Genomic DNA, 26,929 nt, shown 5'->3' on the forward strand with positions numbered 1-26,929 from the left:
TATTTAACATTAAGCCAATCTATTATAAGCATTAATAAAACTATCAGCATCTGTCCATGAAAAATAAATAAAATAAAATATATGAACCACACAGAAAAGTTGGAGTGTTTCAAAACTCGCCAGAGAATTAACTTGTGTGCAATGAATTTGAGCTATTCATTCTACACCATATTCCAAACTATATACTGAAGTTTCTTGTAGCCCCATCTTGATGCTCCTGACTATTGAAATAGTACATCAGAGAATATGACCATGGAATCTCTGGACATCAGCTTTCCCCCAAACAAAATTCAGCATAAAGGATTCCTTTCCTGAAGTTCTTCATGACACTGGTGTCACTACATACCATCAACTTGACTGCTAAGCTGTGTATCTGACACATCAAATAAATCAAAATAAAGGGTTGGAAAGAAGGTCCTAGATAGGTCACCTAATCCATTCCCATGTAGTAGGGCAGGACCAAATTTATCCTAGACCATCCCTGACCAGTGTGTGTCTAATCAGACCTTAAATCCCTCATAGGATTCCACAGCCTCCCTTGGACACCTTTTCCAAGCTATGCCTAGACTGCAGAGTTTTTCCAGGATACTAGAGGTCTCCCGGAAAAGCTCTGCTGCAGGGGTTCCCAAACTTTTTGACACGGGGACCAGTAAATCCATTCACGAACTTTTGGAGGACCAGTAATGTTCATTTGCATATTCATTAATCAAATGATGAATATTCAAATAAGTTGTTTCTGGTCCTCCCAATATCCCCAGTGCCAGCTTTAGCAAAGCTTTTGATATCGTCACCCACAATATTCTTGCCAGCAAGTTAAGGAATATGGATTGGATACATGGACTGTAAGACAGACAGGAAGCTGGTTAGACCAGGGTTTCCCAAACTTTTTACTTTAGTTGGAACCCTTTTTTTTCAGTTCTGCTTTTTGCAGCCCAAAAATATAAACACACAAAAAACAAACTGAGAAAATACCAGACATATAACATGTCTGGTAGTTTCTCATTCGGTAAGTTGTATTATTACTAGATGTATCAGTTTGTAGTTTCGAACTGCCTGGGTGGTAAATGTGCTCAGGCTGCATGAGTGTGTCTACCAGCCAGACAGTTCGCAACTACTCAAGGGTGTGTGTGTGGTGGGGGGGGGGAATAGAATCCCTGAGCCAGACTAACTCACGCTTTGTGTGGGGGAGGGGGGAACAGGGCAGCGCCCCAAGATCTACATATGGCCGGGTCAGTCCCACTCCCCGCCGGCCGATTCACTACCCCTGCTGCGCCTCTGGCCAGCCACACTTCCCCCAACCCCCTCCCGGGCAGCCAGTTCTCCCCCACTTCTCCTCCCAATCTCCCTTGGCCAGCCCCGCTGCCCGCGTCCAACCCTCCTTCCGGTGGCCGCTTCTCCCCCCCCCAAATCTTCCCCGGCCAGCTCCCTGCCCCCAACCTCACATCCCCTGGCAGCCCTGCTTCCACTGGCCCCCCAGTCTCCCCAGCCTGCCCCGATTCCCCCGTCCAGTGCTGCTTCCAGTGGCCAGCTCTCCCCTCCTTCTCACCCCAGAATCTTCTGGCACCTGCACCTTCCCTTAGCCCTGCACCCTCCTGGTGTCTCCCCCTTCCCTTACTGCCCCTGCCCCCTTTGCCCTCTCTTTCCCTGATACCCTCCCCCTCACCACTCTCTGCCCCATCCCCTCCTGCCCCTCTGTGCCCTCACACATGACTTGCTCCATCCTGGCCTTCCTCATGCTCATCCCTTCTTTCAAGCCTTCTCCCAGCACCTCCTCCTGCAGCCCCCAATGCCCTTCCCCTCTCCTCTCCTCTCCCAGCATCACCCTGCCCCCCCTCCTGCCCTTTCCCTCATTGTCTGCACTTGGCCCCCTGGCATTTGTCTCTCTCTCCTACACCCTGTCCCTTGGTGCCTTCCCCCCATCCCTTCTGCCACCTCCTCGCCTCTGCCTAAGCCTGCTGCCGCTGCCCAAGCCCATTCCCTACCTTCTACCTTCCACATTGTGGGGCCAGAGGCCGCGCTCAGGCCCCGGAGGCCGGCACCAGAGGCACTGTGGCCCTTCCACGTGCCTCCGAAGAGTTTTAAAATCCCGGGCCGTGACGTCACGTCACGCCCAGGCGTCCTCCCCGCCCATGTGCAACGCCGCACATGAGCAGCAGCAGGCAGTGAGGAGCCGCCGCGCATGGCGGGGACACTCTGGGGGCGGGGTGGGAGGACGCACGGGGGAGCCGGGGCATATTGGTGGAGCAGGGCCCCCGGCTCTGTAACTCGCTGGCACTTCCGGGTTCAGGGGCGCGGGGCCCGAATCGGGCTAAGACCGGCCCTGCCGGCAGCCACCAGCTATGCTGAGGCCTGGGCCACGGCCCATAGTTTGGGAAACGCTGCTCTGCTGCGTCCAAGGAATGCGTCCACTTTTTCGGAACAGTTTCCGAAAAAGCAGACGTGTTCTTTCAGCATCCCTGTATTCCTCTTGATGAGAGGCATAAGGGATGTTCTGAAAGAGGAGCTTTTTTCCTAAATTTGGCCCCGTGTAGATGGACCAAATTTCAGAAAAGCCTCTTTCAGAAAAAAGCAGAAAAGGACTTGCAAATTGCAGTTTCCAATTTATGTATCTTCTTCCGACGTTTCCCAGCAGTGCAGACAGAGCCCCAGAGATTAACTCCTTTATAGTTAATATGTTTTTCCTAATATCTAGCTTAATCTTCCTTGCTGCAGATTGTGCCCATTACTTCTCATCTTGTCGTCACTGGACACAGAGAACAATTGGTCATTGTCCTCTTTATAAGAGGCTTTTATAATATTTAAAGACAATGGCCAGGACCGCCCTCAGCTTTCTTTTCTCAAGACTAAACATCCCGGTTTTTAATCTTTCCTCATATGTTAGTTTTTGAAACCATTTATCATTTTTTCACCATCTTCTGAGAACTCTCCAATGTGTCTACATCTTTTGTAAAGTGTGGTTGCCCAGAACTGATCACAGTTCTTCAGGTCAGATCTCAACAGTGCCAAGCAGAGTGATACAATTACTTCCCATATCTTACATAAGAAAGACAATCCTATTTACACACTCCAAAACAATATGAACTCTTTTTGCAACCACATCATATTCAACCTATACTTTACTATAACCCCGATTCTTTTCAGCAGTACCACTTCCTACCCAATAATTGCATTTGTGCCCTTGATTTTTCATTCATAAGTGCAATACTTTGCATTTGAATTTATTGAATTTCATCTTTTTTATTTCAGACCAATTCTCCAATTTGTCAAGGTAATTTTGAAGTCTATTTCTGTCCTCCAAAGAGCTTGCAACCCCTTCAACTTGTGTCACCCAGAGATTTTATAAGCAAACATTTCACTCCATTATTCCAGTTGTTAATGAAAAGGCTGACTAGCACCAGACCCAGGACAGACTCCTGAGGGCCTCACTAGATATGTTATTTCGATAGGACAGCAAATGATTGTTAGCAAGTTTTTGAGTGCAGTCTCTTCAACCAGTTGTGGACCCAATTTATTGTAATTTCATCCTTTCCAGTCTTCTGGGACCTCACCCATGCTCCAGCATTTCTCAAGGAAAATCACGAATGGTTCCAAGATTATATCAGAAATTTCATTAAGTACTCTAGGGTGAATTTCATCAGCTATTGCTGACCTGAAAACATCTAAACTTATCTAAATATTCTTTAAACTGCTCTTTTCCTATTCTAGCTTGCATTCATAAGAACGGCCATATTGGGTCAGACCAAAGATCCATCTAGCCCAGTATCCTGTCTGCTGACAGTGGCCAATGCCAGATGCCCTAGATGGAATGAACAGAACAGGGAATCAAGAAATGGTCCATTCCCTGTTGCCCATTCCCAGATTCTAACACAGGCTAAGGACAACATTCCTGCCCATTCTAATAGCCATTGATGGACCCATCCTCCAGAAATGTATCTAGTTTTAATTTTTAACTTTGTTTTTTAACCCTGGCCTTCATAATATCCTCTGGCAAGAAGTTCCACAAGCTGACTCCATGTTGCATGAAGAAATACTTCCTTTTGTTTGTTTTAAACCTGTTATCTATTCATTTCATTTAGTGACCCCTAGTTCTTGTGTTATTGGAGCAATTTTTCTTTATTCACTTCTTCCACACCAGTCATGATTTTAAAGACCTCTATCAAATCCCCGCTTAGTCTTCTCTTTTCTAAGCTGAAAAGTCCCAGTCTTTTTAGTCTCTCCTCATATGGCAGCTGGTTCCATACCCCTAACCATTTTTGTGGCCCTTTTCTGAACTTTTTCCTATGCCAAGATATCTTTTTTGAGATGAGCCAACCACACCTGCACACAGCATTCAAAGATGTTCCCTCTCTTTTGTTGTTAATATTGCACTAACCATCTGGTGATGATTAACCTTTTTAGTGAAGAGTGAAATAAAACAGGTATTTAACACCTCAACTTGGTTTCCAGTCATTATTAGTTCCGCTTTCATGCTAAGTAGTGAACCTACACTTTTCTTCATCTTTCTCTTGCTTCTCCAGTGTATTTTCAGCACTTCTTCTGATTGCCTTTTCTGCTCCTTTCTAGCAATGTTTCCTCTAATCTTTTCCATCTATGTGCAGATTTTTTCCATCTATGTGCAGGATACATTTTTATGTGCACCAAAGCCCATGTGTATTTTATGTGCACCACCAGTAAAAGCAAAGAATCCAGCTGAGGGTGGTCTGCCAATCAGCTAGCTGGCATTTGAATCTCTGCTGAGTGACCGCACAAGTGCACAGCATGCAGGGAACACTGCTTTCTAGGAGCATCTCATTTTTTGTCTCTGTATGTTTGTGCTACTCTTTCACATTCAGCCTTAGCAATGTGTCCATATTTCTACTTTTTGGAAACATTGCAGGATCTTTGATTCCAGGAGAGTGTCAACCACTCAAATATCCATATAGTCATGCTTCTGGCCATCTATATTTTCAAATGCTGAACCCTATACCTAAAAACCTGCCTTTTGCATCCAAGTTTTCTTCTGCCCACGGCTTTTCTTGAACACAGGTCTCATGCTGGTAGTGAGTAGCTCTTCCAAAAGTTCAAACTTTGGCCTAAAAAAACCCCAAATTCTCAAAATGAATGATTTGGGGGCGGGGGGGAGGGGGGGTTGTACAACAGGAAAGACTGAATGAGAAGACTGGGAATGTGTCTTAAGGGAACCAGGCATTCAAATCCATCAGCTCTCTTTAAGGATTTCAACAAGAAACCCCTTGATCACTCTCTTGAGCTTGACAGAACGTCCCAGGAGCACTTCTAGCATTCCATCCATCAGGAGGTACTGCCAGCCACAGGCCAGCAAGCTAACAGGAATGCACAGATGACTGTGGTCTTTATGCCATGAGAATCTCAACAATTTTCTTTTCAGAATTATATAAATAGAAATCTATTTATAATCCAGACCAGATCAAAAGTAGGCTTTGTAATCAGCAGATAAGCCTGGGGATGACTGGGCACTGAAAAGTGCTTTTGGGTTTCCTTTCTGGCTCTCAACATATGGAAATGTCACATTTTGTATTTACCACTTGAGCCAAAGTAGTCTCTCCAAACTCAATTCTGCTGTCTGGCTGAACTTCACGACCACACTACACCAACCATTCTAAGAAGAAGGGTACTGGAACTTATCTCTGGCCAAAGGCTCATCAGAGGCTCCTCCTGCAAAAGTCACACTGGCTCAGAGACACTCGGTGTGTGCCATTCAGTCTGCCCCTTCAAGCTTCATGTCCTTGTTGCTGCAGCTCTCCACATCATCAGGCCTTGGGCTGCTAATTTTGTTGCCATCCATACATTCCTGCTCTACCTCTTTGCTTTTCTTCTTGCCACACTGGCAGAGGTCACTAGAGTTCTCTAGCAAGGAGATGCAGAGGTTGATGACTAGGGCCAGCCAGGCCATCCCAAACAGGATCCACAAAGATATCAGGTTCTTGTACCAGGAGGGGTAGGTGCGGTCTGGGTTCATCCCTGCAAGAAAAGCACCCAAACATGTAAAGACCAAGCGTGCCATAAAAGACATTTTATAGCTAAAGGTAAAGCAGAGGCTTGGGCTGGGAAGGACTCATAGCATCTGCTCATCACCAACTTTGGGATATGCCATGTACCCTTAAGATCCGCCCAGCATGGCAAGGGTGGTATTCAGACAATACGGGGATGGGGCGGTATAAAAATGTAACTGATCAGATCGATATATGGGACAGCTATAACTCCCCACACTGGCTGGTGTGGCATGGTGGAAATATCGCAGAATGGCGCTGCTCCCTGTACAAAACATGAACGTGCCAGCTGTTTCGCAGCCAGGTGCGCATTGTAAGCCAGACTTGTTTCATGGCTATGTCAGTAACACCCCCATAAGTCACTGTCAATTGTCAATATTACCATAAAGAAAAATTAAACCAAAATTAGATCCACTTTCAAACTGAAATTGTGGCCATGGATGTGCCTTCCCCAGTCCTGTTTTCCTCCAGCTATTGTTAAGTACTAGAATACTGTCACAGGATGGCACCATTTGCTTGAAGTACCCTACGGTATTTAAAGGTGTTCTTGGCTGGCTTCTGCTTACTTACACATGTCGATGCTTTGTTGAGCCATCTGGCATATAAGTGAAGTGGGAGTGAGTTTCTGAGGGTGAGAGGGACCTCAGGAAAGGGATGAGCACCCTTTGAAAGAACCCCTCAGAATAGCCATGCCTAGGAGGCCTGAACTGAACTTGGTTACCTTTAGCTGATTTCTTAATTACAGTATTTAGATTGTAAGCTCTTTGGGAAGATGCCCTTTGTTTGTCAAGGCTCCTGGGTGCTATGGCATTACAATAAGTCAAACCCCTTTGGTTTCTACCTCCTGCATAGACTGTATTGAGAAAGCAATTTAGAAAGGCAGCTGCTGGCTGACACCAATGTTCCCAAGATAAGAATCACAAGCAGGAGATGACAAGTGCTTGCATTATTGTTTTCTTTATCAGCACTTGGCTCCTAGCAGTCATTTTTAATGGGAGGGTTTGACATTTTCACCACTGAAACCCATGGGCTATGCAAACATTACAGAAAAGGACAGAAAATGGCAGAATTAAACAACATACCCGCACATGCCAAGTTGCCAGGCAGCTCTCACCTTGTCATTTATGATCTTATTTATGTAACGTTGAGTAATCACCACTGGTTTGCAAAGAGCCCTGTCCTGGAATAAGCAAGTCTGCTGCTTTGCCTACATTCTTCCCCTCTGGGCCTAAAGGGCAAAAGTCAGCACTACACAGAGATGAACACAAAATCTAGGCCCACCTCTGTCCCATGTAACCCCAGGATGCAAGCAACCCTTGGGCTTCACACTAGCTTTGTGCCCAAAGGTGAATTTCAGCTAGAGACGCTTGCAGGTTCCCGAGATATCAAGCAGGCCCCTTTCACCAGTGAGAACTTCATCCTGAGGCTTAACAGCCATTCGCAGTGCGCACCGCAAGCTTCTTCGAAAAGGAGCGTAAGCCACAAGGTGCCAGATCACTCGGACCTTTGGACAGGAAACCTTTCTCCTTGGAGTTCACTGGTTGAATAAAGGGGCTGGAGTAAGGGCCAGCATCAGAGAAAATGATGCCCTGGGCAAACTTGTGTTTTGGTCCTCTGATCCCTGTTGGCATAGCACCACCCATTTTTCCTGGCACCCTTGGGCTCCTCACCCCCTGCACTCCTATCCTATGCTCTTTTTACCACTAGCCCTGCATTGCACCTCCTTTCCCCCTAACTTCTGCACAGTGCCCCCTTCGTCCCCACCCCTGTGCTTCCCTTCCAGTTGTGTTCCCAGCCCCCGACTTGTGCTTCCAGTATGCCCTGCCACACTGCCCCTGCTCAGTACCCTCCACCATTTGCCAGCAACCCCATGCCCAGTTGCCCCTCACCCTCTGTCTCTGGCACCCCTGGCATGGGCCCAGTTAGCTCGGTTCTAAGGCCAGCCCTGTTTGGTGGGGGTGGGGGAGCCATGCGGCAACATCCTGACAGCAGGGGGGTTGACCAGGAGTGTAGCTTCATCGATTTCAAGGCCAAAAGGCACCACTGTTGTGTAACACAGGCCATAGAGTTTGACCATTACTCCTGTACTGAGCCCAACATGCTTATGTACTAAGCTGGTGATGGAAGGCAGCTTACAAAGCTCCTCAGTAGTCAAGACTGCATAACTTGGGAAGTTACATCTGTTGCCTGTCTACAGAGCCCAATCACCGGTAATTAAGCACCAAAGAAGAGCTGCGAAGAAAGGAGGGCAGGAGAGTCTATGGGAAAGGGGTATCCTGTTCCTGTCTCTCGGGCCTTGAAGGCATGTGTGTTTCTACAGATCGTGTGTTTTGGCTGGGAAAAGCTTTATCAAAAAGCATGTGCCTGGGCCTAATTCATTTCTTCTAGTTTTGGAAGCTGAGGATACTGTCTGGGGGCCTGACAGGCTCAAGTGAAGTCTCTCTATTGGCTCTTGAGAAAGGAGAAAGGAAGTACAATGTTATGGGCTTGGTAGATTAGGAGCATGATGAGACAAAATGCTCCAAGTCTTGAGGCTTTACATTGCAGCGCATCAAACTTGTAGTATCAGGCTAGTTCTGGTCTCATAAAGGGCACAGTGACTGGATGCAGGAGACTGCTTTTCACATCCTGCCATGCAGAGGAGTCACCATGCATGGCCCGGCTATCACAGAAACCATCTCCTCCTTCTCCTCCAAGTCAGCGACCTGCCACATTGCATTTGCTGTCAGTCCTGGGACTCATCAAAAGGATGCCACCTGGGGCTCCAGGAGGCTGCCACACAGTTTTTACTGCTTTCCCCTAAGCGAGAGGGATGAAATCCTAGCTGCTTACCAATCACATAATCTCCAAAGCCTATTGTGCTGAGGGTGATGAAGGAATAGTAGAATCCTTCTTCGTAGGTCCAGCCTTCTACCACAGAGAACAGAAACGGAGGCAGCAGAAGAAACAGCAACAAGCCAGTCACCAGTGCACAGGTCCTCGTCAATACGGTTGCTGCTGCCTAGTCCAACAGACAAGAAAAAGCCACTCAACATAAGGCGGGAAGGTTAGAGCAGACAGCCTACAGAGAACTCAGAACTTCTTGTTGAGCAGGTTGCTCAGATGATAGACATGTCATGGAAGCACCTCGATGATCTGCTATCACTGGCTAAGATGGCTGGGGCAGAACCAATGGTTTTTGTCTTGTCCAGGCCAGGCCAAGTTCAGCCTGTGTAAAGAGACATCACATGCTCTTTGCCCATATGTCTCTATTACAACCTTAGGGCATTTATATCTTTTTACAGGATATCAATGGCACCATTCACAATGCTACAGAACAGGGAGTCTTAAACAGTCTATCCTTAGAGACCAGTTGTTAATAGAGAAACTGGCTTCTGGACACCTCCCTTCATGGTCACAGTCATGTGGAGCACCTCCCCTCCCACCTGCGATCACACCCCCAAGGGCGAAATCCTGACCCCAACTTCAAAACCCCTCACTGTCTTAGTGGGGCCAGGATCTCATCTGTCATCTCTGTGGCAATTACCACAATTACATCTCATTACTGTTATTGGGAATTCGTATTAGGGAAGTATTTCATGTGTTACTAGCTTCTTTTATTGGAGCTGAAGACCAGGAGTGATAGTCCAGGAAAAAAACAGCTTGCTGTGAATCCTCATATCTTCCTTGACCAGCAATGGGAAACTTTTGCTGTAGAAAAGGCAGTATCAGCACTTGTGCTATCAGTCAGTTTTCAGGGATTGACCGCACAGCCTAAAGTTGAAATGTGTTAGTGGCATGTGCCTTGGAGAGAAATCCTTTTCCATAACCAACAAAATACAGGATGCACATTTAAAATGTCTGGGTGTGCGGTGTTTATTTCTGAGCTCCATGTCAGGGATTCAATAGGGCAAACAATGTCCGTGTGGCAGGGGGAATGGTTAGTGCAAGATTAGCTAGTAAACAACAGAAGAGAGTGGAAGGAACTCTCTTGTGACAGAGAGACTCAAGTTGCATTTGGAATTGCACATACTGTACCCAACAGGAAAGGGCTATTAACTAAATTCTGAATGAAACATACAGAGGCAACACAAGTGAAACAAAATACTCATCCCTGCTTAGGGGAAATGATGGTAGGAATCTCCTTCATTCAGATTTGTGCACTGACGATATTAGTGTATTTCAGCATGATGGGCAATCTCTTCGGCAATTGAGAGGGGATATAGCAGGGGGTGTGGTACAGGGCAGGAATGAGGTGTATTGTCAGATCAGGAGAGGAAGGTGGAGGAATAATCAGGCCAGGTCTGGAATAGCAAGGTGTGCGGCAGATCAGAACTGAGATACAATAGCACGGCTGTGGCTGGAAGATTTTCACTGTACCTGAGTGCATAGCATCTGACTCAAGCCAGTATACTTGCTTCTGTGAGCACTAAATTCAGATCTGTTTTCACATCTAATCCACAAATGCTCCTTAGCAATTTGAGAGTGTAATTCTGAGTAAGGTGGATGACAAGCAGATCAAATGTACAGGCACTGCAAAGTGCACCCAGAACCTGGCGTTTTATTGCTATAGGAAGCTGTTCATCAGAACAGTAAATGAAGCTATCAATTAACTACAGTGCTTTGTGATAACAGTACAGATGATTTGGCTTCTATAAACCAAAGGTTAAGGCAGAGTAATTCGCGCTTCCTCCACCTTAATGTGTTGCTCAGGTGGTTATGGTCAGCCTGCTTACCTGCCAGTGCAACTTCTCCCCTAGGTGCTTGGCACATCGCTGAACCCCACACAGCATCAGCTGCCCAATCCGATTCAGGAGGATGAGGTTCAAAGGAATCCCAAAGAGGGCAAAGAAGATGCAGAAGATCTGAGCACTCACAGTGCTGGGACTCAAGTTCCCGTAGCCTGGCAGGAGAAGAACACAAGGGTAAATTCTGATGCACTTTCTGCCTGTCCTCCTCTCTTGCAGAGCTAGCCTTCCATCTTCTGCTCGAAAGGGACCATGCCATCCCCTTCTATATATAATTTGTATTACCCCCCCCTTGTTTGTAACATCCTTTCAAAACATGGAAAATAACAGGTCTTTCCCTGCCCATTTTTTCCTGTTTCCATTTGCCAGTCACTGGTTCACCTCTACCCTAGCCAGGGATCTGGCAGGCACATTTACTTATTTGCTCCAGAGTGAGTATTATTGATGCCAGCGTAGCATTGGGAATAGGCCTTGTTAGGCAACTGCTGCATCGCATTGCGTATCTTATTTCAAAATAGGGAGTGTCTACACAGCACTTATTTGGAAAGAGAGCACTCTTCCTCCGACTTCCCTTATTCCTCGGACAATAAGGGCTATAGGAGTTGGAGTAAGAAGTCCTCCAGCTTGACAGCATTTCGACATTATTTCAAAATAGCTGCCTGCTGTGTAGCTGTGGACTAAGATATTTTGGAATAGCGCTTGTTATTTCAAAATAGTGTTACAGTGTAGATGTACTCTGAGAGACCATTAGGTACAAGCTCTTTACCCTGAAGAGCTGATAATTTGTACTGATCGTGGCAAGAGAAGTCATGGTGGGAAGAGTTGGTGGTAATATGGGCATCACACAAAACAGGTTATAGAGTTGTCTGGTGATAAGGTCTGCTGCATTCTTGTGTATTCATTGCTACTATTTTTAAAGGGACCTAGATAACCACTACTGGAGGGCTTTGAGAAAGGAAGGAGAGACATGTGAAAGGATGAGGGGGAAATGGAGGCTCTGTGGAAGATCAAGGAGGACACGCCAGTAGGGATGTAAGGGAGTAGCCGACTCTTTTGTGTGTTCTTACCCTATATTATACAGATTTCATGGGAGACCAACATTTCTCAAATTGGAGTCCCGACCTAAAAACAATTGTGGGGAGGTCTCAAGGTTATTTTAGGAGGGTCATGGTATTGCCACCATCACTTCTGCACTGCCTTCACAGCTGGGAAACTAGAGAGCAGAGGCTGTAACGTTGTCTGGTAGCTCTGCTCTGAAGGCAGCACATCGCCAGCAGAAGTGCAGAAGTAAGGGTAGCCAGAGAGTGGCAGCAGCTGTATGATATCCCAAATGAAAAAAGGACAACAAGAAACAGAGGACCAACCGACCAACTGGAAAAAACACCAGAGCCAAATTGGGTAAGAGAGGGAGGTAGAGACAAAAAGTGATGTTTTTAAATCTGAAGCAAATTCTAGTGAAGAAAATAAGGAGCATAAACTCTGCAATAGGTTAGATACCTCAGTTAATATGCAGAAGTGAGGGTAGCAATATCATACCAGGTCATCCTTACTTCTGCGCTGCTGGTGGTAGTTTTGCCTTCAGAGCTGGACTCCTGACTAGCAGCAACTGCTTTCCAGGGGTGTGTCTACACTGCACCGTTATTTCAAGATAACAATGTGAGCATTATTGTTACACAGCCATTCTGTTATTTCGAAATATTTTCAAAATAATTGACGGCTTATTCTGAAATCTGAACAACACCTATTCCGAAATAGCTATGTTGAATTAAGGTGCGTGTAGACTCTCCACAACTGCTATTTTGAAATAGCCCCTCACCAGGCCATTCTAAGTTATTCCCCCCCATGCCTCCTGGGGCTCTAATCGAGACAGCACGTCTACATTAGGGAAGCCTGCCTTGGACTCATTTTGAGGCTTCCCTGCAGGGTAGACATGCTATTTTGAAATAAGCTATTTTCGAGTATTTCTTCCGGAATAGCTTATTTCGAAATAAGCATCCAGTGTAGATGTACCCCAGCTGCTCAGCTCTGAAGGCAATGCTGCTGCCAGCAGCTGCACAGAAGTAAGGGTAGCAATATTGCAACTCCCATACCTTGTGACCCTCACACAACTCCTTTTTGGGTCAGGACCCTACGACTAGAACACCAAGAAATTTCAGCTTTAAATATGTGAAATCATGAAATTCACTATTTCCATGACTGTGAAATTGATCAAAATGGATCATTAATTGGAATGTGAAGCAGAAGGATCTACGATGACAGATCTTTGAGCAAGGTGACATGGTGTTTGAAGTAGGTGCTGAAGGTGATGCAGAGAGTTTGAGAAGGAAGACATGTATGCGTGTGTGCGTACATGCAATGGGGGGTGGGAAGGGAACAGAGCTGCAAGTGAGCCTAGTGGCATTTTGCACAGAGCGTAGTGGAATCCTGCAACTAACGGGAAGGCCAGAAAATTATAAGGTGGGAGACCACAGCATGCTACCCATTCCTTTCCTTTGGTGTCCTCTAGTCCTTCTTTATGGGAACTAATGAAGAACTTTTCTGTATGCACCCTCTCCACCCAACTCCTGCTTTTAGAGACCTCTATCCTGTCCCCCCTCCGTCTCCTCTTTTCTAAGCTGAAAAGTCCCAGTCTCTTTAGCCTCTCTTCATATGGGACCTGTTCCCAAGCCCTGATCATTGTAGTTGCCCTCCCCTCTCCCACCCTCTCTCTTCCCCTCTCCCACCTCCTTTTCCCAGTCTCCCCCAGTTTTGTTCAATAAAGACAGATTCCATTTTTGAACACAATTGTCCTTTATTTTGTACATCAAGAAGAGGGGCTAGGGAAGGGTAAGTGGAAGGAGGTGAGGGAGGAATGGGGTACGAGCCCCCAATGGGGAGGACTGGGCTGGCTCTGCGGGCTTCTGGGGGTGGAAGCTCTCCTGCAGCCCCCCAATTGCCCCCTCTCCCCAGATGGCAGCCTGCGGCAAGTGCAGCCGGTCTGATGGCCGAGTGTTGTGATGTGCCCAGTGTGGGTACTCCGGGCAATCCAAGCCAGGACTGCTTTGCAAGTGGGGCACCCCTGAGAACTGTCTGTCCGGGGTGGGGTTCGGGTCCCTTTAAGCACAGCCCTCGGCTAGCCTGAGACAGCAGCTCCACGCTCTAAGTCCTCCTCTGATGCCCTGCCAGCACTGCTTCCGGCCATCCTTAAGCCCGGTTCAGGGTCCACTTAATGTGGACATGCTAGTTCGAATTAGCAAAATGCTAATTCGAACTAGTTTTTTAGTCTGGATCTGTTAGTTCGAATTAACTTAGTTCGAATTAACTAATTCAAATTAAGTTAGTTCGAATGAACGTTGTAGTGTAGACGTACCCCAGTAGACTCACAAGTAGAAGTAGGGAGTATTGGGCACTGGTGTGACCACTGCTGGAACACTGTGTCCAGTACTGCTGCCCACAATTCAAGAAGGGTGTAGATAAAATTGGAGACGGTTCAGGAAGAGTCATGAGAATAATTAAAGGATTAGAAAACAGGCCTTACAGTGATTGAGTCAACCAGCGGACTCTATATAGCTTAACAAAGAGACTGGTGACAGTCTGCATGGGAAACATATTTAATAATAATGGTTTCTTCAATCAAGTGGCAAGAGGTGTAACATGATCCAATAGCTGGGAGTTGAAACTAGACAAATTCAGACTGGAAATCAATGTTTAACCACTGGACCAAATTACCAATAGTTGAGAGGGATTCTCCCTCACTGGCAATTTTCTAAATCTGGACTGGAAGTCCTTCTCAAAGCTCTGCTCTGGGAGTTATTTTGGCCCAGTTCCTTGGTCTGTGTTATATAGGAGGTCGGATGAGGTGATCACAATGGTTCCTTTTGGCCTTGGAATGTATGGGTAGGTCTGCACTGCAATTAGACACATGCAGCCAGCCCATGCCAGGCGACTCAGATTGCAGGGCTCAGGCCAAGGGACTCTAACTTCACTGTAGCTGCTTGCGTTCAGGTTTCAGCCCGAATTCTGGGAGCCTCCCACCTTGCAGGGTCCTCCAGCCTAGGCTCCAGGCAAGCTCAAATGTCTACCCTGCAACTTAACTGCCCCTTAGCCCAAGTCCCAGGAGCCTGAGTCAGCTGGCATGGAACTTACTGAATCCTAATTCACACCCTGCCTCACTTTCTTGCACTCCTAGCTATGACAGTACTTCAATACCCCCCAATTATCATACTGTTGGCCCATACAAATGTACCTTTAATAAAAAGAGAAACATTCTGATACTGCTCAGATAAAAAATCTGCATTAAGCCAAAAAAGTACCAGCTTAGAATATAGAAGAATTAGGATATTAAGCCCAACACACAAATAATTATAAAATCTTCCTTGTGATTCGTCCTGATTTCCCTGGGGCTCCTCACTAGCAGGCAGAGGCAACCCATGCCCTGTGCGGGAGGGAGGAAGGAGAGGGGGAGGAAGGAGAGCACCATACTTCATCAACTAAAATGTAGGAGGGCACATGTCCCATCCGGGGGGCATGTGACCCCTCGTGTCCTCCACATCATCTACGCTAGCAGGACACAGGCCAGTCTCCAGCCAGGCATTAGATGGGACACCTCTTCTGACATTCTAAGAACATAAGAACGGTCAGACTGGCTCAGACCAAAGGTCAATCTAGCCCAGTATCCTGTCTGCCAACAGAGGCCAATACCAGATGCTCCAGAGGGAGGGAGGGAACATAACCGGTAATCCTCACATGATCCCTCCCTTGTCATCCATTTCCAGAGAAACAGAGGCTAGGGACACCATTCCTACCCATCCTGGCTAATAACCATTGAATCTAAAACCCTCTTGACACTACAAGAAAAGACCCTGCTAGGAAATCATTTTTAAACAAGTTAGTTTTGCCTGGAACGTAGTTAATCACAGTGCGGCTAAAATGACTGTGAGGGAATAGACTCACTCTGGTTTGCCTGGAAATTACTGGAGCAGGTAGTTTGGTTTTAAGTCAGAGCTCAGAGCACCCAGTGTCCAAACTTCCCTGCTCCTAACTGAGCAGATAAAAGCTTCCATCTGTATTCTGGAATGAGACTACACTGCCCTCCTGTGGCTTATTCTGACACAAGCACATACAGTAGATCTCAGCCTTTTCAGAGTCAAAGCCCATGAAAAGGTCACCAGAGTGTCCTGGAAAAGCCGATAAAGTTATGCGCGTGTCTTTTCTTTTTCCCAGCTTGTAGAAGAGCTACTGTATTATTACTGCTATAATCCTTGTTTTCCTGGGTCAGCATTTCTGACGTCAGTGCATTTTCAGAGCAGTACAAGTTCCCCATCTGCATGACATGTAGATAGATTTGGGTCTGAAAACATCAAAGATCACAATGGCTCAAACATCAAAGATTACAATGTAAAGCTGGAGATCCAGAATGACCCTTAGGCAACTCCTTCGGCATTCACTGGCTGATGCTTTAAATCCCATGTCAGGGCTATTAATATATTGGCACAATCAACAAGCACAAGCTTTCAGAGCCATTGGATAGACAATGGCTAGACAGGAGGCCACAGGCTTTTATTAATGTTCTATATATGAGCTAATCCTTGTAACCCTACGTGCTTTGGTTCTGTGGAGCATCCATCTGTTGCAGCTTGTTTCTCAACAAAGCACTAGACCCTTCAGGACAAATGCCATCTTCTAGGTGTTTGTACAGCACGCAGCGCAAAGGGGACCCGAAATCTGAGTGGAACTTTTGGGCACCAACACAGCATAAATACATAATCATTAGAATGTGGGGGGAGTCACAATATTTTTTTTACACGCTAGCTCTGGAGTGACAGCCACAGCCCCGATGCCCTGCAGTATGGGGCTTAGAGATCACACTCACTACACCAGTACCAAACTAGATGGGTCCTTGACTGCGACACAGATCAGCAGGCCGGCCACAAAACTCAGCAGAATCATAGAATCATAGAATCATAGAATAATAGGACTGGAAGGGACCTCGAGAGGTCATCGAGTCCAGCCCCCCGCCCTCAAGGCAGGATCAAGGTCCGTCTACACCATCCCTGACAGATGTCTATCTAACCTGTTCTTAAATATCTCCAGAGAGGGAGATTCCACCACCTCCCTTGGCAATTTATTCCAATATTTGACCACCCTGACAGTTAGGAATTTTTTCCTAATGTCCAATCTAAACCTCCCCTGCTGCACTTTAAGCCCATTACTCCTTGTCCTGTCCTCAGAAACCAAGAGGAACAAATTTTCACCTTCCTCCTTGTGACACCCTTTTAGATATTTGAAAACCGCTATCATGTCCCCCCTTAATCTTCTTTTTTCCAAACTAAACAACTGAAGTCAGGCAGACGCTCATGAGAATAAAAGCAGACTTGGAAGCTGCATTGCAGTTTGCATCTATTGGAACACCAGTGGCTGGGAAAACCAGTGTCTCACAGGGAGGGAGCAGCGTGTGTTCCCATGGCTGTTCATACCCGTGCTATTCAGGTTCCACCCAGGTTACGTGTGACAAGCAGCAGAGATCTCCTACCGATGGTTGTTATTGCAGAGACGGAGAAGAAGAAAGAGCCGACAAAGTCCCATCTCCCTAGAATGGTGGAGTTTTCCTGGAGGGTGAGGCCGCTCTTATAGGCCTTGATGATCCCCTGCAAAGACATGGCAGTGAACACAGGTAAGACTATCAGCCCATGAGGAGGCAACTCAAGCTGCTCTTTGTGTAACTGACGATAATTTAAATCATAACCCCCCACTGCTCCAGTGGCTTCTCTCTTAGAAGATGTTATCTATGTGAGCCTAGAGAGCCAAGTGCTGGGATGTCTGCTAAACCCCAACTACGGGCACTGTGCTGTACAAGCTGTCCCTGTCCCAAAGAGCTTGCAGTCTAAGGACTGAGTTCTTCTGGTACACTGAGTAGCACCTTAGGCCATGCCTACACTTACAGGCACTACAGCAGCTTAACTACAGTATGGTATTTAGTAGGGATGACAACGTGCAGTCGACTACACGATTAACCGATAAGCCTAGGCCTATCGGTTAATATTGTCGACTACACGCACCCCTGCTTGCTGCCTCTGTATCAGACACAGAGGCAGCAGTGCGGAGGGCGAGGGGGCAGTCTGGAGCTGATACACGCAGGACACCGGCTTTCAAGCAGACTCCCCACATGTGCTGGCTCTGCAGATCCACTTCCCCCCACCTTGCTGCCTTCTTCGGAGGCAGGAGCTGGTGCTGGGGGAGCCATATTAAAAGCTGGTTCCTCCCCTGCAGCAGCTCCATGGTGCCGCAGAGGCAGCAGCGTGAGGTGGCGGCGGGAGGGGAGCAGGGGAGACTGCCACGAAGCAGCCTCTGTCCACAGTGGGCTAGGCTTGGCCAATGGATACATTTATCCACTGCCCTAGCTGCATGTACAGCAGGGGTTAGGTCGGCACAGTGCAGCGATGTGGGTTTTTCACACCCCTGAGAGTTACAGCTATTTCAAGCTAAGGTTACAGTGTAGACCAGGCCTAACAGAAACGATGCTGACTGCAGGTCAAGGGAACCTACAGAACAAAGAGTCTGGGGAAGGATAAAAGGGCCAAAAGGGCATTCTGTAAGTGGGTCACAAGTTACCCCTACTATACGGTGGAGTAGGACAGAGAGGGGGTTCCCACATAAAAATCCAACAAGGGTTAATCCATGTAACCCCAAAGCAAAAGCTCCTGAAAGGCGTTTGCATCTCATAGGAAGCACGAAGCAATAAGTAAGCCTTTCCATGTGGATGATACGTACCAGATCCCTTCCTCACTCTCGGGAGGAATGCATGCAGTAGAAGAAAGCTCTCTGACTGTGAGAAAGGAGATGTATTATATAATAGGACCAGTCTAATCATGCAGGGCAGTCACATCAGAAACCAAGCAATGAGCCAGATGTACAGACACTGCCCCAGCACTGATGTTACACTGGTCACATGCACAAAGACCTGGGGCGTGATTCTACTCTCACAACAATGTAAAGCTGGAGTAACTATGTTGAAAGTCAGTAATTACATCAAGTTGGGCCCTTGATCAGATAACTATGCTGACACCTTCCTGCCCTTTGTCATGCCAATAAAGTTACTGATGTGGAAAAAATGATCTTAAAATAGCACTATCCTTAGTACACACATAAGCCGCTTTACAACGTTAACTAATCCTCCTGGCACCCTTGGGAGATTAATTATCCTACAATGTAAAGCTGAATCAAGAGTACACTAAACCCATCATCCCTGAGCAAAGCCAAGCCAAGCAGATATCTAGTAAGAGCCAGGTTTCAGTGTTAATCTGTTTCAGCAAAAGCAAGGAGTCCTGTGGCACCTTAACAACTAACAAATGTAGAGTATCAGGGAATAAGCTTTTGTGAGCTACAACTCACCTCCTCAGACGCTGAAGAGAAAAAGAAAGAGAGAGAAATAAATAATAATAATAGTAAAGGATGCAGAGATGAGACTGTGACATCAGTGCTAATTAAGTCAATTAGCACTGATGTCATAGTCCCATCTCTGCATCCTTTTTTTCTTCAGCATCTGAGGAAGTGAGCTGTAGCTCCTGAAAGCTTGTGCTCTGATACATTTGTTAGTCTTTAAGATGCCACCAGACTCCTTGGAGTTTGTAGTAAGAGACAGTCACTGTGCCAGGGATAATGCTCTCCGCTTTCACAATAAGGAGAGTTACTTTCTGCTCAAATTTACCACCCAGATCTGGATTGTGTAAAGATAAACTCTTTTAAATTAATAATCCATTAAGGTACTTTAGAGGCCACCAGGACTATAGCATCAGGTGACTATCAACGGATTTAATGAGTGGGTAAGGAAGTGGCCCATTTTCCAGAGGAGCAAACTGAGGCACAGAGCTGGGCTATGACTTGTCTAAGGCCACAAAGGAAATCTGCAGCAAGGCTTGACATGTATTCTGGCTTCCTGAGTCCCAGTTTAGAGCCTTAATCATGAGGTCTTCCTAAAAACCAACAGAAATGTTTCTGGATCCTTTTTAAAATGGCAAATGATGCCTATTTCTTCCCTTCCCCAGACAAATACACTGGGCATGACGCCATTGAATAAGCACTTAAAAATGATGTTAGCAAGAAAGCAAAAAATGGCAAATGACCAGCACCTCTCTCCCCCAACTGTCAGTCTAAGGAGAGCAATGCAAAAAAGAAAACAAGCAGAGCAGGTGATGAACAGTAACTCAGTGATGAGAAGTGCAGGAATGAGAACACTCTCCTCTGTTGGTACAACATCTGATTGGAGATACAGAATGTTTACATCTTTAGAGGGATGTCATCCAGCAAAAAGATGGAGAAGAAATTCTTGGAAAGGTGAAACCTTTGTGAGAAAAGATTCCCCCTCCCACTCTGAAAAGACAGCAGTAAGCAGCCCGTTAGCCCCCATGGGAGGCCCTGCCTACGAGGCTAGTTTTGAAAAATTCTCCTCTTGCTAGTGCTGGTTCGGTGGTTCTGGTGAGAACGGCACTTGAATCCCAGATCAAAACAGCTGCTTTTCCAAGGCACAAACATTGCTTACAGGTGGCATGATCAGAGGCACGTCTTCCATTTTCCCAGCGCTCAAGTTCATTCAGGGCTGGTGTTCACATGAAGCACCTGTTAAGCCTTGACAACTTGCTTGGTGCTGTACAAGGTGCAGGAGACAGTCCCTGTGCCTGTCCCAAAGAGCCTACAATCTGAGGGCCACGTTGTCCTTTCACACTGAGTAGAACTTTGCCTATGTTTTCCCTGCAAGCTGTGCTGCTGTAACCCTGGCAGTGTCCCTGTATGCTGAGCATTTCAGCGGTCACCCGGGAGAGATTCAAATGCCGCCAGGCTGATTAGAAGAGCTCCCACAGCCAGCAACAGGCATTTCTATTGTGGGGGCACATCCCTCAGTGAGCAAAAATGTATTCCACACAAGGCTAGAACAAAGAGAGAGAACATTGATACAGACGCAGCCTGCATCAATAGAAGGGGTTTTCTGCCACTGTAGGAACTCCGTCTCCCTGAGCTAGATCGGCAGAAGCATGTCAACTATCCGATAAGTATTTGTTTATTGAGTAGTTGACTAGTCGGTCACACTCCAACTTTCCCTATATCAGTGTTGGGGTTTGTAAGGTGCAAGGGATCTAGGCTCTAATCTTGAATATGCCCTGATATGGCTGCTTGCTGGGCTCTAAGATGACATTTAGAGGTAAATTGGAGCTAAATAACAGCACAGAGCACTGAGAGCCAGGCCTGGTGGCTGCAAACAAACTTTATGGGGCTGTGGGAAACTCGGTCACATCCATGCTAAGTGGACATGCAGCTAACTAAAATCATGCTGGACCATGGATATTGCCAGACCTGAGAGTGCCAGACTAGAGACTATTTCCTCTCCCACACACCATGGATTGAGAGCTATGAGTTCTAAGGGGCTGAAGTTTCTGTAATAATGAAGAAGCCTCTATCTCACTGAGGAATGAAACTTCACTGATGCCTACAGGTCAGGGGTTCTTTACCCATGTCAGCAACTCCTAACAGGCCTGACAAACCTACTACACTCAACACAGAGCTGTCATATTATTTATCTACAAAGAACATTGTGTGCGGTATCATATGATAGCTGGTGAGACTGGTCATTAAGATCTTACATAGATGACAATTTAAAAAGTTATGTGTGTATGCTGCAAGCATGTCAGGTTATCAGACACCAGCAGAGAGAGGTTTTCTCTCAGACCAGAATTGATTCACATCAGCTAGTTGGACAAACATTGTAAGCTAAACACAATGGGACCTACATCTGCACTCCAAATCTACCTCAGGATGTGAAATTAACATAGGGATCGGCACACCGGAGAACAGGCCAGGGGAGAGAAAGGGTTTATCTGGGAGTGCCCTGTGAAGGGGTGTAGTTCAAAGGTTTATTGAACTATAAGAGGAAGGCAAGAGAACTCCCCTTTATCCATCACTGAGAAAACTCAACAGACAGTTTCACACGTAACCAGTTCTTACTACCCTGGCTTACTATCTCCTAAAATCACAGCCTTTGCTCATAAACTGATTTGTTTTCACTATGAACTAGAACGTTGTCTTGTTACAAGGGAGCTAATAGTTGAACGGAGCAAGCGTGTGTGTGATCATGCACTGTCCTCTGGGGACAATTTACCCAGCCACTGCTGTGGAGTGGCCACACTGGGGGCTAAAGGCCACAGAGTGGGAGCTGGCAGAGGCGTTCGAGGGTGCCCTGTGTCTGTCACTAGGCTGCAAAGAGAGGGGGAGTTGTGTGCAGGCCTGGAGCCCAGTGCTTGCTGGTGGTCAGGGGATGCTGGCTTAGGGACTAAGCTGCAACAGGCAGAACTGTGCCTCACACTTTAAAGGCTGGTGTCTCACAACCCTGAGTACCCCAGGGAGCGTCACAGTCACTAGCGGTGTCCTGCTAGTATCCGCCCAGCCCAAGACTCCTAGGGTTTCTGAAGGGCTTTTTATTGCTCAACTAAAAAGAAAATATAGTAAAGCTTCTGTGCACGCTGCACGCCCCCTGCTTCCTGTCAAGCCTTGCTTTCGTGTCAGCTCAGCTCAGCTCTAGTCAAAATTGCACAGGACACCAAGTTTTGAAAGCAATAAACACCCCAGGGGACAGAACCACCCTGCAAAGAGCCTTGTATAGACAAGCACTCTATCCAGATGCAGCCCTGGTTCATTGTAATGGCAACATTTAGTTAATAAGATTTGTTTGGTATCTGTATATAAAACATGGGGGTAAACAGAACAGAAAGCAGAAATAACCTCATTCATTATTCACACACACAGATATTCTACAGATTTAAGAAGAAAAGCTCAGAGCTTTGGCTAAGGATAAGAATGGCCATACTGGGTCAGACCAAAGGTCCATCTAGCCCAGTATCCTGTCTGCAAACAGTGGCCAATACCAGATGCCCCAGAGGGAAGGAACACAACAGGTGATCCTCGGGTGCTCCCTCTCCTGTCACTCCAGAGAAACAGAGACTAGGGACACCATTCCTACTCATCCTGGATAACAGCCATTGATAGGCCTAAGCTCTATGAATCTCTTTTTTTTAACCCTGTTAAACTCCTAGCCTTCCGCACATCCTCTGGCAAGGAGTTCCACAGGTTGACTATGCACTGAGTGAAGAAAAACTTCTTTTTGTTTGTTTTAAACCTGCTTCCTATTAATTTCATTTGGTGAGCCCTAGTTCTTATATTGTGGGAATAAGTAAATAACTTTTCCTTATTCACTTTTTCCACCCCACTCATGATTTTACAGACCTCTATCATATCCCCCCTTAGTCTCCTTTTTTCTAAGCTGAAAAGTCCAAGACTTTCTAATCTCTCGGGGACTCGTTCCAAACCCCTAATCATTTTTATTGCCCAACTTTTTTGGGATGAGGCGACCACATCTGTATGTAGTATTCAAGATGTGGGCGTACCATGGATTAATATAGAAGGATTCCTATTACCCTCACTTAGAACAGTTATCAGATAACTTTTTCAAGACCTGACACTTAAAATCAACTAGTAAGACATGAGTGTTTCACCTCCAATTATTCAGAATGAAAGGCTGCTCTAAGAACTCAAACTCTGGACATCAGGCCCAATTAATGCCAACAATCGCTGGAGGGTGAGTTACATGTGGTGCACTTGAAATAAATATGGAGACAAGATGGGGGAGGTAGTATCTTTTATTTGACCAACAGCTGTTGAGGAAAGAGACAAATTTCTGAGCCACACAGAGATCTTCTTCTCTGAAAGCTAGTCTCTCTCACTGACCGAAGTTGGTCCAATAAAAGATATTACCTTTCTCACCTTGCCTCTCTCACATCTTGGGCACAGACACAGTTACAAATAAACTGCATGAAATAAAGACAGCCAGTCATGAAACTGCTGTGCTTGACTTTGATGTTTTGAGAGCCTGAAATGTCATGTGTGTCAGTCAAAGGACAACAGCACTGAAAAGAGGAAGTGCATGGAGGAAGTGGACTCTTAGTGGTTAAACAAAACGACAAAGGCAGATCAAGATCCTGCTCCCATCTCTGCTGAGCTACGTGCCGTGTGACCCCAGAGAAGTCATTTCCCTTCTCTGTGCTTCATGCTCCTCGCTTTTCCCTAGCTCACGGGGGTGTGGCGATGATAGTGAGCTCCTCGGACAGACAGGTTACTGTAACGTTCATTCAGTGGGACCTTCAAGATTTCCATATCCCGATGTATCAAAATGTCACTTTGGTAGAAGTTAACTTCTTCCTCACGATCAAGCCTCATCTGTTTAGGTGAGGCAGCATCTGTGGTATAAGCCCCACTTCAACACACTCGTAAAAAATCTACTGCAACGTCCCACCCTGTTTGGCTTTCCCAGTCTAACTGCATTATCTAACAGCAGCTTCCTGCCCCGCTGCCTTCCTGGCGCCGCAAATGCCAGCAGCACATGCCATGCTCAGTGAGAGGCGCGACCCTGGGCAAGGAACAGCAGTCACTTCACTCCACCCTGCAGCCAGAAACCTGCCACAGGAACTGGTGCCATTGGCAGCTCTGGCCCTCCGTCCAGCAGGCCAACTGCACTTCAAATCCCTATTTCCTGGTACCAGTTACAGCCTCATCTTGTGTCTCCTCTCACACACCACAGCCCCCAGCATTGCCTCTTAACCCAGACCCACTGGCCGCTCATGGAGGGGCTGTGTTCCTCAGCACTCACTCTTTCAAAGATCCTCTGGGCCTCAGTTTCCTGCAAACTGCCGAGTGGGCTTTGTCACCTCTGGGAGCTAACTCATGCTGGATGCTGACCTGGCCGAGGGGACTGTCCCCATTTCTCTCGCCAATGGCCACCACGGGCCCTGCTGTTTCTTCCTCTTTAAGCTTCCAAAGCAACCTTCTAGTCTCCTGCCCCAGCACAGCCACCTTCACTGCGCCAGTCTGACCTTCAGATGCCACACTTGGGGCACAGCTACACTGCAGAGGGTACCCGGGTCCAAGCCACCTGTGACTGTCTGCACCGCAGGGCCATATAAACCTACCCCCAGGGCTGTATTCACACTGGCACCACAGTTTCCTAGTTTTGGTGCTACGGTTTTGCGCGTGACGGAGGGAGAAGTTACCCCAGGGCTCCTTCATCTGAGCCTGTCTAGACGCAGTTCAGTTGTGTCTTGTGGCAGAAGAGTTCTTCGCCTGCTGACGTATTTGGCGGAGGGACTTCCAGCTCTGCATGCCTCTAGCTTCTGCCCACTCCAGCTGGGGCGACACCAGGGACCTAGCACGGGTATTCTTGCTTGGGGCAGGATTAAGACAGAGGGGATGGGAAATGATGGGCAGCCTTTCAGTAGCTGACCTTTGGAGAGGAACTCAGCCATGTGGGAGGCTGGCATGGCAGAGCAGAGACATGTGCTGCAGAAAGTTGCTATGTAGCTCCCAGATAGAGACAGAGTGGTGGGATCACATTGTCATGCAGGACAAGGGGGACCCTCAGTGGCATCACAATGCCCACAGGAGGAAGGCTATGTCCTTGAGCTGGGGAAGCGCTTGCCCTGACCCTCCAGTGTCACGACACGCAGCTCAGGAAGACCGAAGAAGCCCAGGCTATCGCTGCTCTCGGTATCTAGACTCTGGCTCCTCCCAACGGCAACAGGTTGGTGATCTCATTTGGGCTTTGGCAAGTCAACTGTTGTGGGTATGCCTGTGAGGCAGTTTTTGCCATCATTTCCCCACAGGGGGCGGACACTGCACAGGTCTCTGAAATAGCAGCTGGTATTGAGAGAATGCGGTGTGCACTCTGTCCTGGGGCCACCAACGGCACTCATGTGCCCACAGCTTGCTCTTCATAAAGAGCAGGGAAGTACAGGAAGCCACAAAGGGCACGTGGGAATGGGTGCACAGGAAATATGGGCTGCCTTGTGTGCCCATGCCCTAGCACCACTGGGGTGACATGCATGAGGGAGGGATGTGGTGCCAAAGCATACAGGTCAATTTATTTGCTCTTGGCTTTCTGTGATTATAAGGGTGTTGGGTACTTCATTAAAACCTCTGGTTACAACTTCCTGACTCTTTCTTCTGCCCTGAGCACTCACATACTAGCATAGAATCATAGAACACTAGAACTTGAAGTTCGAGAGGTCATCGAGTCCAGTCCCCTGCCCTCACAGCCCACAAGACTTGTTATCCTATCAGATTGGTTTGACATGATTTGTTCTTTACAAATCCATGCTGGCTGTTACCTATCACCTTATTACTTTCCAGATCTTTGCAGATGAATTCCTTAATTACTTGCTCCATTATCTTCCCTGGCACAGAAGTTAAACTGACTGGTCTGTAGTTTCCTAGGATGTTCTTCTTTCCCTTTTTATAGATGGGCACTATATTTGCCCTTTTCCAGTCTTCTGGAATCTCTCCCATCTTCCATGATTTTTCAAAGATGATAGGTAAAGGCTCAGATACCTCCTCTAGCAGCTCCTTGAGTATTCTAGGATGAATTTATCAGATTCTAGTGATTTGCAGATATCTAACTATTCTAAGTAATTTGTAACTTGTTCTTTTTTTTTGTATTTTACCTTCTAAACCTACCTCATTTCCAAAAGCATTCACTATGTTAGGCATTCCTCCATCATCAGACTTCTTGGTGAAGACTGAAACAAAGAAGTCATTAAGCACCTTTGCCATTTCCAAGTTTCCTGTTATTGTTTCTCCCTCCTCACTGAGCAATAGGCCTACTCTATCCTTGGTCTTTCTCTTGCTTCTAATATATTTATAGAACGTCTTCTTGTTACCCTTTATGCCTCTAGCTAGATTGAGCTCATTTTGTGCCTTTGCCTTTCGAATCTTACCACTGCATACCTGTATTGTTTCCTTACAGTCATCCTTTATAGTTTGACCCAGTTTCCACTTTTTATATGACTCCTTTTTGATTTTTAGATCATGCAAGATCTCCTGGTTAAGCCAAGGTGGTCTTTTGCCATACTTTCTCTCTCTCCTACACAGTGGAATAGCTTGCTTTTGGGCCCTTTCTAACGTCCCTTTGAAAAACTGCCAACTCTCTTCAGTTGTTTCCTCTCAGTCTTGCTTTACCTAGGACCTTACCTACCATCTCTCTGAGTTTTCTAAAGTCTGCCTTCCTGAAATCCATTGTCTCTATTTTACTGTTCTCCCTTCTACCATTCCTTAGAATCTTGAATTCTATGATTTTATAATCACTTTCACCAAAGCTGCCTTCCACTTTCAAATTCTCAACCA

At 46.6% G+C, this 26,929-nt stretch overlaps 1 protein-coding gene across 1 annotated transcript in view; it reads right to left on the reverse strand.

Annotated features, from left to right (window-relative positions):
- Window positions 1-1,850: 1,850 nt before the first annotated feature.
- Window positions 1,851-26,929, reverse strand: part of KCNK17 (potassium two pore domain channel subfamily K member 17) — a 40,176-nt gene continuing 15,097 nt past the window's right edge. Inside the window, exons 2-5 of the mRNA XM_075925084.1 lie at window positions 17,247-17,361; window positions 10,724-10,890; window positions 8,841-9,009; window positions 1,851-5,979 (exon numbers count right to left, since the gene is read on the reverse strand). Of these exons, the coding sequence (XP_075781199.1) occupies window positions 5,717-5,979; window positions 8,841-9,009; window positions 10,724-10,890; window positions 17,247-17,361 (714 nt within the window). The 3' untranslated portion in view covers window positions 1,851-5,716. The remainder of the gene's footprint in view (window positions 5,980-8,840; window positions 9,010-10,723; window positions 10,891-17,246; window positions 17,362-26,929) is intronic.

This window comes from Pelodiscus sinensis, chromosome 3, assembly GCF_049634645.1.
Source record: "Pelodiscus sinensis isolate JC-2024 chromosome 3, ASM4963464v1, whole genome shotgun sequence".
NCBI lineage: Eukaryota > Metazoa > Chordata > Testudines > Trionychidae > Pelodiscus > Pelodiscus sinensis.